The sequence below is a fragment of the Aethalodelphis obliquidens genome, unplaced genomic scaffold (genome assembly GCF_003676395.1).
Source record: "Aethalodelphis obliquidens isolate GAN/ISIS:26980383/991018 unplaced genomic scaffold, ASM367639v1 scaffold11, whole genome shotgun sequence".
NCBI classification, from domain to species: domain Eukaryota; kingdom Metazoa; phylum Chordata; class Mammalia; order Artiodactyla; family Delphinidae; genus Aethalodelphis; species Aethalodelphis obliquidens.
Window position 1 is genome coordinate 12,168,796 of NW_020837955.1, and position 19,581 is coordinate 12,188,376.

The following is a 19,581-nucleotide window of genomic DNA, read 5'->3' on the forward strand; positions in this document are numbered from 1 at the left end:
ACCAGGTGATGAAGGGAGGAGAGCACAGGGTGGTCTTTAGAGTTAGAAGGACTTATGTTTGAGCCTTAGATTTTTAATTTCTTGGCTCTGGAATCCTGGCAAGCTGCTTAACCTCTCTGAGCCCCTTTCCGTCTGCAAAATGGGCAGAATCCATTTTTCCCATAGAACTATCAGAGGATGAATTAAAACCGTGTGTAAAATAGTTGACTGGCAGGGTGCTTGACATAAAGGTACTGTTAATAAATGTTAGTTTTATCTTTCCTTCTCCTTTCTTCCTTTGTGGGGTTTTTTTTTGGTGGTACGCGGGCCTCTCACTGTTGTGGGCTCTCCCGTTGCGGAGCACAAGCTCTGGACGCGCAGGCTCAGCGGCCATGGCTCACGGGCCCAGCCGCTCCGCGGCATGTGGGATCTTCCCGCACCGGGGCACGAACCCGTGTCCCCTGCATCGGCAGGCGGACTCTCAACCACTGCGCCACCAGGGAAGCCCTCCTCTGTTGTTTTAAGGCCCTTTATAGTATTAGTTTTAATAACTTTTCGCTTTTTTTCCTTGTATTTATGCCTACATTTTTAGCTTGATATTATTTAGCTTTGAGTTCTATACTTTTGCATTATATAGACATTTTAAAAACTTCATTAATTGTGAAAGATACTCACTATAAAGCATGTTTATTTGAATAATTATTATAGCTTGACTGCAGTGCTTACAGTGGCTAATGGTCAGATGCTAGCTAATGCCAGTGAAGTATGATTAGTATATGGAATAAATATTATTTTATCCCCAAATCAGTACTCTTGGAATCAGCAATTTTTACTACTTCAAATGTGTAAGTGACCCTTCTTGTTTCTAATAATTTTTTCCCTGATGACTAGAAAGTATTGCTAAGTATAGAAGAAAATAAAAATTACCTGCTGTTATCTTGTAAAAAGATAACCACTGTTAACATTTTGGCATGTATTCTACAAGTCATCTTTTTCTATGCATTTATGACACTTATTTTTAAGCCTAATTTGTAAGCTTTGTGTTTTTTTAAATAAGATTTTATATTAGCTAGAAAATTTAAAACCAGAAGAATTTTTAAAAGCATTCAACATTCATTCACCCCTTACAAGTCTATAAATAGAAGAAATTGTTGAGCAAGTTGAAGTTATCTAGTAATTCTTCATGACTGCCAAATGGAACTCAGTAACCTTTTACTGTGAATACAGTACCACCTAAAGACCCAGCACTGATCTGCTGCTGGAAAGAACACTCAGCATTTCTTTCTTTCATAAATGCTAGTTATGTATTTGTTTCAGTAAAGATGTTTTATTGATTTACAACCACTAAGGGATATATGTAAATGATGAATCTGGTGCCACTGAATTTTTAATTTGCATTTTTTATTTCCATAAGTAGTTAAAAAAAATATGCTTTCTGTAAGTGAGAAACAAATATATATATCCAATAAATGAAGATGCATGATTTAGCCAGAAATGGATAGTGTCTAACTTTTAAAACCATTCTCCTTAAGAATTTTTTTCTGAAGATGCAGCACTATATTGAAAGTTCTGAGATTTGGGGTCTAGGCCAGATTCTTCCAATTAACCAGCATTATGGAAGTAGACAAATCATTCAGTCTCTGGATTAATTTGCTAATGTCTGTTTTATTTCATAGAACTGAAAATAAAGGTTGTTTTGTTTTAATATACTTTTATTTCAGTTAATTTGTGTACATGATAATAAATCAAGTAGTCCAGAAGAGTCTGGGGTGGAAAATAACCTCCTCCTCCTGTACCCCCCAAGCCCCAGGCTACCATTTCACCATACGTTTTCATTTCTTCTGGTGGTTATCTTAAAAAGAGAATGTCTGTTAGTCCCTACTGTGAAAGATAAGGCACATATAGCAACCTCTTGCTTACCCCTTTTTCTTCCATTCATTGTTACATTTTATTTTATTTCTTCTATTTATCATTTCTTTATATAAAATGGTTATACTCTGATTTTTTGTTCCTTTTCTTTAGTCAGTGTCTTAATTCTCTTCTATGTAAGGTAAAGGTATTAGCCTCCCTACCCTTCACTCTATCAGTTCTTCATCTGCTATTTTCTGACAGCTACAGAGGCCTCTGTCTCTACTTTGTACCAGTTGCTCTCTAGAATTTCTGTGTAGCTGTTAACCTAGGACTTTCCTTCTCTGCTGTCCGGGGTTGGGAACTGTTTCCTGGATTCTGCGTGGTTTTTTTTGCTTCACTGGTTGGTTTTGCTAAACTGCCTCAGTAATTTCCTCCTATTTAAGTCCTTGCATATCATGAAATACCTTCTTCTGTCCTCATGTTTGATTGATAGTTTAGCTGGTTATAGTAATTCTAGGTTGAATGATTTTTCTCTGACAATTTTTATTGCATTCCTTCATTGTCTTCTGGCATCCAGGTTTCAGGATCTGTTTTTTATTCCTTAATATTCTGAAATGTCACGGGATGTGTGGAGATGTAAGCTTTTATTTCATTCACTTAGCTCTTTACTCAGTGGTCGTTTTCTGTCAAAGGAGAAATTCAGCACAGGAAAATTCTCTTATTATTTTTTAGATAATTTTCTTCCCCCTACTTTTCTATTCTCTTTCTTGGACTCTCATTAACTAGGTTGGTCTTCTATATCTATTATCCTTTCCTTCATTTCCTATCTCTTTATCTTTTTTTGTTCCCTGTTTTGGGAGAATTTCTAAATTTTATTTTCAGTACTTCTAGAGAATATTTTATTAGTTGTATTTTTTTATTTTTAAGGAATCACTTCTGTTTTAAAAGTGTTCCTTTTTCCTAGAATACTGTTCTCTCTCTTTTTTTTTTAATGGATATATCTTTCAAACCTCCCTGAGGTATTAGAGGGTTTTTTAAAGAAGGTATTTTCTGTTTCTTGAATTATCTCTATTACTCTCGAATAGGCTTTTTGTTTCTTTGTTTTTCTCATTCTCTTTTAAAAAAGAGGACCTGGAACGCTGATAAAGGTTTACTCTGCTACTGTATAAATACCCTATTTTTTTATAGTTTTTTTTTCCCCTTAGTAGGAATCTGACTGGAATTTTTTTTTAATTTGGGAGGCATTTTGCCTAGGATTCTTCACCTTAGAGTGAGCAGGTATGGAGCTATCCATGAGATTGTGGTTTCCTCTCTTCAGGGCTGACTTCATGGATGTGTAACCTGTGCTGTTGCACAGGGTCTCGAGTTTAGAAGGGTCCTGCATGTGGGTTGGTCCTCTGCTGGCGTCTTGAAATTCTTAATAATTTTTGAACAAGAGACCCCACATTTCCATTTTGCACTGAGCTCCACAAATTGTGTAGCCTTTTCTGCCTCTCTTTCCATTGTCATGACACTGTGCCAGAGGAGGGCTTTTCCCCCCTCCCTCCTTCATGCTCTCTCTCTTTCCACCTATACCCGGAGCCTCAGCTCTCCCCTTAAAAGTTCTCTCATTATGGAAAATGTTTGTGCTCTGTAGTTAGGGGATCACTGGCACAGTTGTTTCAGAAATCTTCAGTTACTTTCCCTGTTTTCCATCCCATTTCTTATTTCTGTCCTCTCTCATATGCACAGCTGGACCTCTCTCTAATGCACAGCTGACTCCCAGCTCCGCTGTAGTTCCCTGGTAGCATATAATGGGCAGTTGCTTTCTCTTCTCTATTTAATCAGCTTTCTGTCTTCTAGAAAATATCCCTTGATGAATTCCTCCATACACCTTCATTTTCTCTGTTGTTAAATATTTTATTCCTTTTGTAATTCTGTGCTTTTTGTATCACTTATATCTCAGGATCAATGGGAAGCAAACACATAAACTTAGTCTACCATCTTGATTTTGAACAACTTGTTTCCTTCTCTTTGAAGTAAAGTGATTGGATGAGTCCATCTCTAAGGTCCCCATATCTAAAATTTGTTATTAAGTGTTATACAGCTGTAAAGTCCCAACCTAAACTTCGATTTATTCATTCTGGTACCTTATTTTCTCATTTAGCTCTTCCTTTTTATGTTCTTTGGTTCATACTTTTTTCCTGAGTTAAGTATATAAATGTACATGTCCTTTGACTTCACTGAAAACTGCTAAGGAGAACTTTAATAGTCAAAGTACAATCATAGGCTTTAATCACCCTTTTATGTGACACAAGAAAGAATTGTATTAAAAATACAAAAAAGGGGCTTTCCTGGTGGAGCAGTGGATGAGAGTCCGCCTGCCGATGCAGGGGACACTTGTATGTGCCCTGGTCTGGGAGGATCCCACATGCTGCGGAGCGGCTGGGCCCGTGAGCCATGGCCACTGAGCCTGTGCGTCCAGAGCCTGTGCTCCGCAACAGGAGAGGCCACAACAGTGAGAGGCCCGTGTACCACAAAAAAACAAACAAACAAATACAAAAAAGGTTGTAGTTTTTAAATTGTGACATAGGTAGCGTTGAATACATTTTAGTGCTTTCCTTATCAAATGAAAACATAACCACATATTTATTGTATATATATATATGCTTACAAATTGTCTTTTCTTATTGGTATATTAATTTTTAAATAATGATAACGTATAATATTGATCTGATGATTTATTGACTATAACATACAAAAATTGTATAATGTGAGCAATGATGAAAACATCACAAGTCTTATGACTTACATGGTGTTCATGTGTTAAATGTCGTTGACTGACTTTTATTGACTGAGTTACTAAATCTTAGCTAAATTTCATCTTGACTCTGACTTTTATATCTCACATACAATTTTATACCTTTACATACAATTTGACAGATTTTGGGAAAAATAGTTGAATAAAATAACTGTGGTGATGGGATAATTTTACTATTCCAAAGAAAATTTATTGGAAGTTAAATCTAGAAAGGACTTAGAGATTATCTAGAGTCTAGTCCAGTCTTCTAGAAGAATGGTCTGGCTAACACAGCTGCCAGCCCACTGCTTACTGGGGTTAATTGCAGTAATCTGCCTGGCTAGTTAAGTGTCTTCTTCCTGCATTTCTGCTTGTGGTTTCTCCTTTACTCATTGCATGTTTGGCGAAGAGGACAACTTCCCATATGGAGGGCCACCTTTGGTGTAGGCTATACCAGATGTTCAACTGCCACTAATAAATAGATTCTGAGTTTCATTGACCTAATATAATAAGGTTAAATCCATGTTTCTGGGTAAATACCTTTTTCTAAAAAAAAAAAAAAATAGTGCTTAAATATTACATAGTTTATTACTGGAATTTGAAAAGTAAATTAGATCATTTAAAAAACAGTATTTTAAGGCTCTTTAAACTTAATTTTATTAATCATTATTATTTTAAGGAATTAATATTTAACTAATTTAGTTCTTAATATCTTAAAAGAATAAGCCAGTACCATGTATTTAGTACAAAACGTCAGCAGGGGCTGATATGTATTTAAATTAAGACCAAGATTTGGTTTTTGCTTTGACTTGTCACTTCTTAGGGGAGAAAATATATTTAAATGCTTAATTGTAAGATGACTTAGTGTGCCATCTTTCCTTGAGTAATTTATTTTAAGCTGCATTAGAGGATGTGGAAGCATAGTGGCTTATCCTTTCTAAGCATCTTCAGAGTCATTTATTCAGTATAATTTTCTATGTGTAAAGAAATAGACATTTTATTTCTTTTTGTATTAAAATCACTTGGGAGAGATACTTGTTAAAAATTCAGATTCCAGTGCTTGCCTCTAGACCTAACTGAACTAAAATTTCTGGAGCTTAGAAATCTACCTATTTTTGCTTAAAATTTGAGAATAACTGTTCTCCAGGAAAGAACCCTTTCAATGGGCTGGTGTTTTCTATATTTGCTGGTTCAGCAGACATTTAGTAACTGCTGAAGTTCTCAGTATTTTAATGCTGACTAGACAACTTAATTAGGTAGACAAAAGTTTGGAGGAGGATTTATCTGATTAGTGTGGGTGTAAAAACTCACCTGTAAATCTTCAAAATAAAATGATAGTCACATTTATGTGATTGATTAATGCCTTCAAATTATAGCAGCACACAGTCAGCTTGCTTGCCTTATAGTGTATTTTGCTTTGCTACTTTAAACACCGCTCTGTCGTTATTGGAATACATTTTCCTTTTTTATTTGATTGCCTGTCTGACTTCCTTCTCAGACTAACAGCAATGATCACGCAGCCATGTCGGTAAGTAGATACAAGCTAAAGCTAGCATGCGAATTAGAAAATAATGAACTTTCTGCAGGCTTATTTTTCTCTGCATAGGTGTTTATGGTAAATTCTAATTGTTTTGGCAGTGTTCTTGTTACATTTGTAGTTTTATGGAAACCAAAGTTTGAAGATAATACTAGTAGTTTTGGTGAAGCAGTCAAGATTCTCTGAGACTTGATTGTGAAAGTTAATATCATGATGTGTCTGTGGTGAGGGCAGTGCTTTGGGAAAGCTCTTTGTGGTCACCTCATGCATGACAGGCCACACTTTGGAGATATTTTCCTTATCTGCAAATGAGTTCAATAAGAGTGTATAGCCTGTAGATTTTTGTGAGGGTTAAATGAGGTAGTATAACATGAAATGTTTAGAAAAGTGCCTGGCATAAAATAAACACTCAAAAAAAATTAGTTGTTATTATTACTTGTTTGTAAGACTATTTATGCTTTTCCTGAATGCTTTTTCTCTGCAACACTTACCCAAACTCTACTTCTAAAAATCCAGCTCAGTGCATAACACAGTGTGGTTCATGACCCAATGCAAATGTTTCTTTTTCACTCTGAGCCTAGTATTGTTCTCCTGAATTGCCTTAGCTTCTACCCTTTTTTAATGGCTTCATCACATTTTGCTTTTTATTGTCTTTGTTCATCCTTTCCACCTCCAATTATAAGCTCTTGACGGCCAAAATAAGAACTCAAATGTTGTTTAAGTATAGATATCGAAAATTATTCTTATTTTTAAAAAAGTCTCATCTAGCATTTGAAGTTTAAATGTTCCTAACCTATATCTTGTCCGTTTTGTTCTTATTTCTGTTATCGAAGTTCACATTTTGATTATTGTAATTGTCTTCTAATTAGTCTCTGCCAATAGTCTCTCTTTATTGCAGTTCATCCTACATATCAAAGCCAGATTATCCTTTCCAAAGCACAGTTTAATCTTATTTTATGTATTCAAAAACTTCAGGGTCTCTCACTTATCTACTGAATTAAGTAAAAATTCCACAGGCTAACAAATAAATGATCTCAGCCTCTTTCTGATACATTTCTGTCCATGATTCAACAAGGGCATTTAAAGTGGAAAGTTCACTGTGTCCTGGATCTAGCTTCAATTTTCTATCTTGTCTTCATTTATAACTGTAAAAATCATGGATCTCTTCCAAAAGACATCTTTAATGTTACCTCTTTCATGAAGCCTTTGCTAATTCTGTTTAACCATATGTTGATACTTTGTGCCACTTTCATGGTACTATTTACATTTTGTCTTGTACTATGGTTGTAGACTTGCCTTCTTTCTGCTTTTGGAATTTAATCTGTTTATGTTAGGAACTATATCTACTCATCATTGTATCTTCTGTAGCACCTAAGCAGTGTGTTACATAGAGTAAGTGCTTGATAAGTATTTTTAAAAGTTAATATGAGAGAAATAGTGAAGAAATGGACTACTATAAAAGTCATTTTCTTTTTTTTTTTTTTAATTTATTTATTTTTGACTGTTGGGTCTTCGTTGCTGTGTGCGGGCTTTTCTCTAGTTGTGGTGAACGGGGGCTACTCTTTGTTGTGGTGTGTGGACTTCTCATTGTGGTGACTTCTCTTGTTGTGGAGCACGGGCTCTAGGTGCGTGGGCTTCAGTAGTTGTGGCGCACGGGCTTCAGTAGTTGTGGCTCTTGGGCTCTAGAGTGCAGGCTCAGTAGTTGTGGTGCACGGGCTTAGTTGCTTCGCGGCATGTGGGATCTTCCTGGACCAGGGCTCAAACCCGTGTCCCCTGCATTGGCAGGCAGATTCTTAACCACTGCGCTACCAGGGAAGCCCAAAAGTCATTTTCTTATATGGTTAAAAAGTGTGAAAAATATACTGCAGGGAGTTCCCTGGTGGCCTAGTGGTTAAGATTCTGGTCTTTCACTGCGGGGGCCCGGGTTCAGTCCCTGGTCGGGGAACTGAGATCCTGCAAGCTGTGCAGCGCAGACAAGAAAAAAAAACGTACACTGCAAAAATCAGAATTTTTGAATCAAGAAATTTATTTGTCAAATATAGAATACTTTCTAGTTTTGAAGAGAAAGTTTGCAGTCTATTATTTACAGACAGTAATTTAGAAAATGTCAGTATGAGTGTGATTTAGTAAAGATGTTATCAGTACTGATTAGAAATATTTGAAAGAATAATATAATTCATATCACAACTCTCTAGATGCAACTATAAATTTTGAAGAGTGATTAAAATAAAATAAAAGAACCTACGGCACCAAAATAACTTGCAAATTGCCAACACTGAGGACAAACACTTTGACTCACGGAAGAGACAGACCCTCATGCTTTCACTTGACCTTTTTGCTTATTAAATGAATGTAGTAGTTGTTAAGTACTTATTAAGCATGCTAACAGGTTTCCTGCAGATAGACCATATGCATATTCAAAATGCAGAAGTGAAACTAACCCTGCCATCCAGAAAAAACCCTCAAATTGTTTCTTGTCCTGTGTTTAAGAAGGAGGGATAGATTTTGGGATCAGTTTTAGATAAATATTCATGAGAAATTTAGAAAGATTTGGCACTTGAATGTCCAGTGTTTTGAAAAAATTACTTATATGAGATAATTCTTTCTGTGGTGATAAATGAGGTATTTCTATGACACATTTTGACATTCATTTCCATACATTTATAATAAGTTACTTCCAAGTACACAGAAATCAACAAGAGCAAACCATTGACAGTATATCAGTACATTGGAGAGAGAGAACTTTGCGAGAAAATGTAAATGAAAAAGTTGAAAACAGTCAAAGCCCACTATTAGAAATAGAATTTATATTTTTTCTTAAGCTTTTTCATAATGTAATAAAACAGTTATTTTCACTGCTGGAAGTTAATTGTAAAAAAAAAGAATCTTGCTTTTTAGTTGAAAATGAACATACTTGAATTTTATAACTTTAATCCTTTTAGGTATTAAGTTGCTGTCTCTATTAGCTAAATGCTGACTAATCTTGGTGAGAAATTTAATTTCATAAGTTTGTAAGTCTTATGTGTGTATATAGCATAGCATACTTAAATATTTCCCTGCTGTCAAAGGTCGTAGAAAACGGTATTTTGAATTGCTCTTAATCAGGGCATAGTTGGAAGAAGTAGTAGTAATAGAAGGCTTTTAGAAGGAAACAGCATGGGAGTTTTAGTAGGAAGCCAGTGGACTAGGAGAGAATTACAAGAACGACCTGTAACAGAACAGGGACATATAAACGGAAATAAGTAAAGTGGACTCTGGGACTTCCCTGGTGGTCCAGTGGGTAAGACTCTGCACTTCCAGTTCAGGGGGCCTGGGTTTGATTCCTGGTCAGGGAACTAGATTCTGCATGCTGCAACTAAGAGTTCACATGCCGCAACAAAGAGTCCACATGCTGCAACTAAGAGTGTGCATGCAGCAACTAAGACCCTGCGGAGCCTAAATAAATAAATATTTTAAAATAATAATAATAAGAAATAAAGTGGACTCTTCCCAGCCTATACAAATACACACAGTATTAGTACATACATGCGTGTGCACACTTACAAATACCCTATAACTTTACTCTTTAACGGCTGTAGATGAAATAAACTACACCATTGATGCATGCTTTATGAGCAAAGGATCATTTTGAACAGGAAGATTCAGTATTAAAAACAAATGAAAATGTACCACTATCAGTTTCACTACCAGATGGCAGCAGAGAATTCATGTTTAGAAAGTTACTTGAATTTTTGCAGATAGGAATAAGTTCTAGGAATGCAAATGTTATCTTTCCCTTTAACCTGTGTTACACAATAGCAAGAAAAAAATAGAAGATATTTCTCTCCCCGCCACACCCCCCCCCCCCCCCCCCACCCCGAGTTAAATAGGCAAAAGTCGAGATGGGGGAGGAAAAGAGACTAAAATATGTGGATAAGAGATTGTTTGAGTTGGAATTTATGTTTTATTGTAAGCAGATGAAGATAGCGAAAAGGAGGTCAGATCCCCTGGAGAAAAAGAAAGGAGATGGTAGGGAAAGATGTTGGAGTCAGAAGTTTCCTGTGCAAGCCAGGGTCTGGTGAGGCTAGAGAGCCCCTACTTTTTTTTTTTCTTCCCTGTACGGAACAGAAAGGAATGGATAAGGGTGAGGATAGAGCTGATGGGAGAGGTAGAACTGCTTTGGTGAATTCATATTTACAGAATGTTTGCAGGTCAGGTAGAGAAGACAAAATGCAACAGGCCAAGATGCTGATACATACTCATAAAAAGCTTATGCAAGATACTGTAATACAAAAAGTAAGGAGATTAGACTTTGCAGAGTAAAGTCCCAACAAAAGTGCATGTTTAGATGAATATTGCACATAGGGGAGGAATTCAGAAGATACGCAACAACATTTTAATCACTTCATTTTCTTTCATTCAGGAGACTTTAAGCCTGGTAGGGAAGCTGTCATGTTTTAAATCTTTCTACCTCTTATGGAAATTGGTGTGGTAGATGGTAGCATTGAGATTTAAAGCCTTTGTCTGTTTGGAAACAAGAGGGGGGCAGTTGACCTACTTATTTTTCACTCTCAGGGTATTGTTGAATGTCATTTGCAAGATTGTCTTTAGAAAAAAAAAGGTAAGTAGGTAACTTACCTTGTTTGCTCCCTCCTCCTGAAACTGAGCGGGGCCCTGTGAGGCTCCTGGGCATGGAGGCCTCTTTTTTTGTCCCCCATTTCTTGTAGGCAAGACTCCAGCCTCCATGACCCTGCTGGAGTTCCAAAGGGCAGACTTGAACAGTTGCTAATCAAGGGAGGAGCAGCCAAGAAACCACCTGAGGCCAGATTAAAGGGACCACAGATGCTCCTCAAGATTAGGAGACCACCTGAGACCCTGCACACACCCTAGTCTTGTCAGCAACCCCACCCTTCGGAAGCATTGTTATAAAACTCCTTATCAGATCCTCCTGGGTTGGGACACATAGTTTTTCAAGGCAGGAGACTGCTGTGTCCCCCTTTGCCTGGCAAAATATTCATATAAAACTATCCTTTTCTCCTTCACCCAAAACTCTGTCTTCGAGATTTGGTTCAGCACCGGTGTACAGAGAAGCTGAGCTTTCAGCATCACTCCTTTGTATGAGTTTTGTTTTGTTTTAATATGTATCCTCCCCTCACATGATATATTTCCCTGAGTCTTTTTAAACTCCTATCCCAGGTACCCCCTCAACTGGAAGTGACTCTAACAGTATTTACCCCAGCCACATTCCCACAATCTAGGATTTAGCCCAGTGAAGTTACGTGTTCAAAAAGCCCTTAACATTCTGGATGAGTATACCCAAAACCTTTGAAAATTCCCAAATATGAGAATACTGCTGTGCCATGTAATTTCTTTCAGAAATGGTATAAAACATAATTGAAAACTGTAGACTTTAGCGAGGGTTACTTATCCATGTCAGCTAACAGAAGACAACAAAGCCACATTGACTTGGGGAGGTTGGGACTTTGACTGCATTCAGTCTGAGTGGTTCCTCCCTGCCCAATACCTGTTTCACAGAGCAAGTAATTCAAATGTGTGCCTCAGCAAATGAAGCCCTACTTGTACTGGATTCTCAGAGTCATTCTTAAAAGGTTGAAACCTAAACATAAATCCTTGAATGACAGAGACCTGCTCTGTGCTGTTTATATATACATGGCTATGTTTATAATATATCAGCCACCTCTTGGCTTGGGTGACATTTGTCCATTTTACTAATGATCATGTGGAAATGAAACTGTGTAACTTCAGGTTGGGACTTGAACCCACGGGCCAGGACTTGAACCTGGCCAAAACCCAGATTGGGACTTGAACCCAAGGTCTTTTAACTGAGATCACATGCCTGGTCTTAGGACTTAATGAGGCTCAGGCTCTTGATGTCTCATCACAGAAAGAATTCAGTGAGCGACAAAGTGATAGGTAGGAAGTGATTTATTAGAGAGAAACACACTCCACAGACAGAGTGTGGGCCATCTCAGAAGGTAAGAAAGGTACCAGGGTATGGGGGTTGTCAGTTTTTCTAGAGGTGGGTAATTTCATAGGCTAATGAGTGGGAAGAGTATTCCAGCTATTTTGGGGAAAGGGTGGAGATTTCTAGGAATTGGGCTACCACCCACTTTTTGACCCTTATGGTAGGCCTTGGAACTGTCATGGCGCCTGTGGGTGTGTCAGTTAGGTTGCTTATGTGTTACAGTGAGCTATACTGAGGCTCAAGGTCTAGTAGAAATCGACTGGTCCACCATCTTGGACCTAGTTGGCTCTAATCAGTTTATGTCATGTCCTTGGGCTCTGTCATTCTTTTAAAGGTTGTGCCCTGCCCCCTTCCCTCCTGTTTCAGAAATAATCTATGTTGTCTAACCTGTTAGTGATTCTGACAACTTCTTTGTAAATTTTAAGTCATACTGGAGTTGTGAAATAGTACATTTTAATGATTATATTAGCCCTAATACTCTAAGCTGGGTTCTTATGTAAAAAAATGAGGCTGGGCTTCCCTGGTGGCGCAGTGGTTGGGAGTCTGCCTGATGATGCAGAGGACACGGGTTCATGCCCCGGTCCGGGAAGACCCCACATGGCGCGGAGCGGCTGGGCCTGTGAGCCATGGCCGCTGAGCGTGCTCGTCCGGAGCCTGTGCTCCGCAACGGGAGAGGCCGCAACGGTGAGAGGCCCACGTATCGAAAAAAAAAAAAAAAAAAAATGAGGCTATGACTCTGCTATCACAGAGATGTTGCTTTGATAACAGTTCCTGGAATACTTCGGCTTTTCAGTCAATTCTTGTGGCTTGACCATAGTATTCAGTCACCATGTGGAAACTTCTCTTGTATTTCTTACATTTGCCAAGTGAGAAAGTTATAGGGTCTTGATATTTTATTGCTTCCCTACTTAAACATGTACCGAATTGCCCAATTTGCTGTTATCAAGTAGATTTAAGAGGTAGGAAAGATCTGTCAGTTCCTACATAGTACAAACTAGCTCCCTCTTGGTGCTATTTTGGACAAGAGTGCATGCAGCTTTTACCGTTTTATCCAGATTTCTGGTATAATGAGTAGCTTCAAAACCTTGACCTCTTCTAGACTTTCACTGCTCTACTTGTCCTTGCATTCTCTTTCTGTCTTTTAAAGTTAGGAGGAGTTTGAAGATGTTATGGGACTGCCATGACAGCAACAATGATACTTGCAGAAAGCTAAAAATCTGGGTGTTACATGTCATCAAAGGCCACATTCAAAAGATTGTTTAAAAAAAAGAAAAAGGCCACCAAAGTTTGATGAGACCTATGGTTGGGATAAGGAAGCTGGGATAAGGCATGAAATAGAAATGTGCCATATATTACAAGTGACCTGAAGTTTTCCAAGTTTGGGGAATTTTTTTTCCAACCTTGCGATACTTCTGTTTTATTTAATCCGTGTGTGTGTGTGTGTGTGTGTGTGTGTGTGTGTGTGTGTGTCCCGAGAGCAAGCCTTTATGTTATGTCTTGTATCCTTATGATTGAGAATTGTTTAGAGGAGAAAAGCCTCAGACGGGAAAAAGGGAATTCATAATTGACTATGGGAATTGTGGTTAACTGATGTGATACCCAGTTCTCTGGGAGCTAGAGCTACTTAGATGAGGACAGAGAGAGTATGAGAGGAATAGAGAGGTGTAAAGGAGGTATTTTAGAGAATGTTAGGGGTGTTAGAATAAGTATATTTTGATAGACCTATACATTTTGGGGGCATAATCTCAAAACTGTGTCTTCAAGATAGTGTTAAAGTTATTATTAAAACTCACTAAAGGAATTCATCTTGATATTTAAACCTTTATAACTCATCTATTCTGTAGTATTGGGAATCGGAGAAATTTCAGTTTTATATAGAGTGTTCAGCCAGAAAATAGTTTAAAATGTAACTTACTAGGTAAAGGAATCTTTGTGCATTTGTGAAATCACCTTGGAGAAATTTTCATGTTTTAGGAATTTTTTTCCTGATTTAATAACATTCTTTACATTTGAGTAAATGTAGTTTCATATAGTAAAATTTAAATTAGTGATTCTTATGTAAAAGAGAAAGAAGAAGAATAGATTTCTTAAATTAAAATGTCTACTTTTCAACTAGGCATCATTTTTCAATTAAGAATTTATTTCTAATTTTAATGTTTACTCCATATTTGATGAAAGACTTCACTCTTTTGGACTATGTGTTTTAAAAGGCTAAAAATTGTAGCTCTTTAGGAGACTGACCAATTCATCAAAATACTTCCTTTCGTCTTTTGTCTTCCCTCTGAAAAGGCTATTTCATGGTCTCATAACTGAAATTCATGAAGCAAACTGAGAGGCAGTAAGTTTGAATAATATAGCAGTATTTTACTATTTTTATTTAAATAACTTTAAAAATTAATAACAACTTTAAAAAGCCACATAGAATCAGAATTAATAAATTTTCTTATCAATGTTAGATTTAATATTCAAATTGACCATGATTTTATTTTCCAGTTTTTCCTGACAAGAGTTACATAACCTTTTAAAACAAAACCTGTTATCAATTTAAAGATTAATAAATACAGCACATAATATTTCTGAGTCTTTATTTTTTTAACTTAAATAAATAGTAGGTTTTTGTGCCAAGTTGATCTTTTGTGGGGGTATAAATAAAGGAAAGTGGATTCTCCGGGGATCATTAAGGAAAGTAGACCAACGCAGAAAGAGTGGTTGTGATTTCAAGAGTACATTTTTATGTTAAATGTATTTGAGAGAATGAAAGCAGCATTGAAAAATGCTTTCAAATAAGTACTATTGAAATCAAACCTTCCTTCTTTATTAGGCCTTTGAAATAAGAGAATGGTGAGACAGAAATGAAAACTTCAAATGAAAATTTAAATGTGTCAAATTAGTTTTTAAGTATTCTACATTTCTCCTACTATTATATGAGAGTAGATCTATCAAAACATTACTTTGAAACCAAAACAGTTTTGAGCTATAATCTAATAAAATGTGTTGTATTTTTGTTACCATGTCATTTTACGACATTTCAAAGGAAGCAGAGTATCTTTAGCCTAATCTATAATAGTAAATTATTTTGAAAATTTGGCTTGACATACAAACAGATGTGTTTTCTTGATTCCTTTTAAACTGAGGGTTGGTGGTTTGTGGTTTATTGTTCCTGTGATTGGCATTAAAAGCTTTATTTCACAGCTTGCAGTGAGGGACTATTGGGTAAAGAGTGTCTGTGTTCCACAAACTAAATTCAAAAAGTGTCAATCAAGGTCTCACATAGGTTACTTAGAGAATGAGTTTTCTTACTGATTTCACCGAATGTCACCTCATGCTGTCTTTGATTGGCACAGCCTGGCAGGGAGGATGGATGAATCTGTCACCGACCGGTTAATTGTGTTGCTGGTCTCAGTCTGACATTAGGTCTTTGACTCTTAAGTGGCTCAATACAAAACAAATTAGCAGATTGTAGTCATATTTCTCATTCTATATGCTTTGACTTTGTTGAATGCAGTCCATAAATCATATTGACTGACACACAAGTAAATGATGAAAGCTGCTTTTGAGACATGGATCTAGAAAGCAGCACTGTGAAGGTGCCATGGAAGGATGCATATGGTTGACCCTTTGGGAATTTCCTAGGAGCCAAATGTCTCTTTACCACAATTGTTCTTAGAAGAAAAGCTTTTGAGTAATGCAAAAAGGATCTAATATGTCAGCAGATTCTCTTTTACAAGTTCCTTTGAAATATAAGAAGTTTGTCCAAGGGTTTTCTCTCTTTACAAGTTGTTTTTCAGCAAAATGTTAGGTCAGGGTAAAAAAGTAGTTACCTTTAAAAGTTTGGCAGGTGTTTTTACTTATTTACTGAAATTTATGTTGTTAAAGAGGAGAATGTTAATAATAGTTGCAATTAATTTTTCAGATGAGGACAGCAGAAATTTCTAGGTGCTTGATATTAAATGTGCTGTGTTTTCTCAGTCACTTCACTTAATTATTTTGGCTTTGTTGTAATGTTAAAAACCAGAGCATCTCTAATGAAAACGGCTAGTTTTTAAAGATAGTTGTAAAAGTACTTAGATTATTTTTGTTCTAGAAGGTGATATAGTATTAAAAGGATCAACAATAATAGCAAAATAGTGTTCAGAAAGGGGTGTTTTGGTTATACAAAAGGTTATACAAAAGGTTATACAAAAGTGTACCAAGGGCTACAGGCATCAAAAATGAATTGCCAGGGATGTTTTTGGAATGTGCGTGTTTCTGGAACATTAAAATTTTCTGTCTCAAAATAAGTAATAGATAAAATTTAAGAATACTCGTTCACATTTTATAATCAGGAAGTAGACATTTTAAAAAGTATAATCTTATAGAATATAACTTTATTTAAAGGATTTGAACCTTTGATATTAATTTTGAGCTATAAAAAAGGAAGAATTTTTCATTTGAATATTTTACAAATATTTTAAACTTCTATCTTTGAGAACAATAAGCCTGTATTTAATATGCATAATCAAAGGAAATTTTATATTAAGATTTTATTATTACATGTATTATTTAAACAAAAAGCTAAATGCATGTGTGTGTGCGTGTGTGTGTGCGTGTGCATGCGCACACACATATGTTTTCATTACCTATATCCACCAAATTTATGGAATAGCCTGAATTTTTGTACTAGTACCATCATTTTGGCTCCAGTACTATTGCTACATAGTCATTTGTAGCATCTGAACCTGTGTTAAAATTTAAAGATCACCTTAAAATAATACTACTAACATTATGCAATGTGTTTATGAAATGAATGTAATAATAATTGTTTTGGCAATTTATTAATCTGCTTTTGCAGTTAGTACATTATAGTGGCAACATAAGTAGGACATGGAGCTGATTTGATGGAGAAGTACATTAAACTAAAATGCACTAGTTGTTCCATTTGGTCAAAATGACATTTCCATTAACTATTCTCAAGCCTATTACATTGTAATTAAATTACATGCCATTGATTTCTTCTTTTTCTGTCTCCCTCCTGCCCCTCATTCATATTGATATTATTCTGCTTGGGGAATGGAGCTGCATGTCTCCTAGACTAATTCCTCTTGGGTTTGGGGGGTCTTGAAGCATGCTGGGTTTTGCATTGTTTGTTACATTCCTTTTTGGCAGTTCATCAGTATCTGTCAAATATATTGTTTGCATCAGCTTTTATCTCTAAAGTTTTTGATTTAGATATTGGCATTCCATTTCAGATGCACAGTTTTTCCACTGCGCATAGTGTCTACATGCTGAAGACTCATAAAAGATTCATAAAAGTTGCTTGTTTCTAGTCTGACTTTAAATGTGTAACTTAATGAACAGCTGTTCTAGTAAACTTGCAAATGTATTTATGTTTTTTCTTACTTTTCTAACAGATCAACCCTATGTAAACATTTTTGTATCTATTATAGCATTTACGTTTGGAAGATTTTCATGATTTTATAGATTTATTGGCCTTTGTGATAAGTAGGAAAAATATATAATTATCAAATATCTCTGGGTAAATATTTGTTAAGGAGAATGAGGCAGAACACGGCACATCTTCCAAATGTCATTATTTCTAACCCTGTTCCTAGATCTTTGAATCCTATCATGTGAGTCGACCCATCACCAAATCACATACTTGTGGTTTGGAGATAACCATACTAGGAGCAGCAGTACACTAGAAAACTTTACCTAAAATAGTTCTTGTAATATTTTCTTTTAAACTTTTAGTTGAAATAAAAATTCTGCTTAGAAGAACAATTTATACTAAAAGCAATATTGTATTGTGATCCCAGTAATCTGGAGGCTAAACATTTAAAATTATTTTTTATCATTTTAAAGAAGATACAGCCTGAATCAAGGCTGTCAGTCAAAATTCATGTAGAGTTTTAGGAGCTTATTATAGTAGAAAATATAATGATATATATACTAAAAGACAACCACAAGTATTTATAGCTCAATTAACTACATATTTCTAAATTATCAGATGATTCTAAAACTTAATTTCTAAAACTAAATGAAGATCTGTAAATGACTGTGAAATCATATTGGTATGCAAGCTTCTTTTTTTCCCTCCTAATTGAAGCTGTGCTATAAACTAATGTTCCTATTAGAAGTAAGGACTTAATGACTCAAAGTATATTTTATAAAGTATATTTTATATATTACATATCAAAGTATATATTATAAAGCATATTAGGTATAGTTTCAATTCTAATAAATTACACTATTAACTTCTTTAATTCTTGTCTTGGTTAACTCTATAAAGGAAAGCTTAAAGAGCATTATATGAATAAAATGTTCTGTCAACATGACAGTTACTTTATGTCACAAATGTCATATTTTAATGTGCATTTTTAAAAATACTTGAGGCATTTCAGGAGATCTGAAATAATAAATAATGGGTTTTAAACTTGTACTTTAATTTTTCTGCATGCAGTTAGAGCTTTAATGATATTTATATCCTGAGAAGGACAAGTCAACAGAATATTACTTTCAATTCCTATGCTAAAAGACAGCCACTCAGAATACAGAAAGAGAAAGGCCAATAATTACTATTCTACCCAAAAAAACCCAAAAAAATGCCATGCATATAACTTTTGTGATACACGATGATATATTTATATGTTTGTTTGTTTGTTTATTTTTTGGTTTGGATATTTGTATAACAGGGGAAAGTTGCCCAGACTGCTTGCATGTCAGCCTGCCAGCATCTGTCAACATCATTAATGCAGATGCTCCTGGACAGTGAGTTAAAACAGATAAGCATGGGAGCCGTTCAGCAATTTAACTTAGATGTCATACAGTGTGAATGTAAGTACCTTATTGGTTAAATCTGATGCATTCTAAGAATCTATATTTAAATTATATGAAAAAATGGTATATAGTAGGATAGTTCATAAAGGAGGGAAGAGGCCTGATTCAGTTAAACTTTCGGCAGCCTTAGAAGCAACTTCTTTTCAACAAGAGAAAAATATCTCACTTTCACATTTAGGGCCTGTAGAGCAGGGATCCCCAAACCCTGGGCCGTGGACCGCTACTGGTCCACAGCCTGTTCAGAACCGGGCCACACAGCAGAAGGTGAGCGGCGGGCAAGCGGGCGAAGCTTCATCTGCCGCCCCCCATGGCTCCCATTACCGCCTGAGCCATCCACCCCCTCACCCCCACCCCCCTGCCCATGTTAAAGTTGTCTTCCACGAAACCGGTCCCTGGTGCCAGGAAGGTTGGGCACCTCTGCTCTAGAGAGGCACTGAAGTGACAATCCAGACTGGATAATTAAAAAGGTGATTCATTTATGATTCATTTTTTTCCCTTTATTCCTTCTTTTGGTCATTCTTGTCTTCTTGCCAGGACTCTCCTGAGGTTTGTAGTAAGTGAATGAAATGATTCCAAGTTTGTCATTCTTACTTTCCTGTAAGTAACTTTTCAGATACCTGCTAAAGAATAATCTTAGGACCCTGCATTCCAAGT

The 19,581-nt window shown here is 36.1% G+C and overlaps 1 protein-coding gene across 7 annotated transcripts in view; it reads left to right on the forward strand.

Moving 5' to 3' along the window:
- The window catches only part of EXOC6 (exocyst complex component 6), a 194,842-nt gene that overhangs the window by 123,114 nt on the left and 52,147 nt on the right, over positions 1-19,581 (forward strand). For all 7 annotated transcript variants that reach the window (XM_027112059.1, XM_027112058.1, XM_027112060.1 and 4 more), the window contains one exon: positions 18,783-18,924. In XM_027112059.1, coding sequence (XP_026967860.1) covers positions 18,783-18,924 — 142 coding nt within the window. The remainder of the gene's footprint in view (positions 1-18,782; positions 18,925-19,581) is intronic.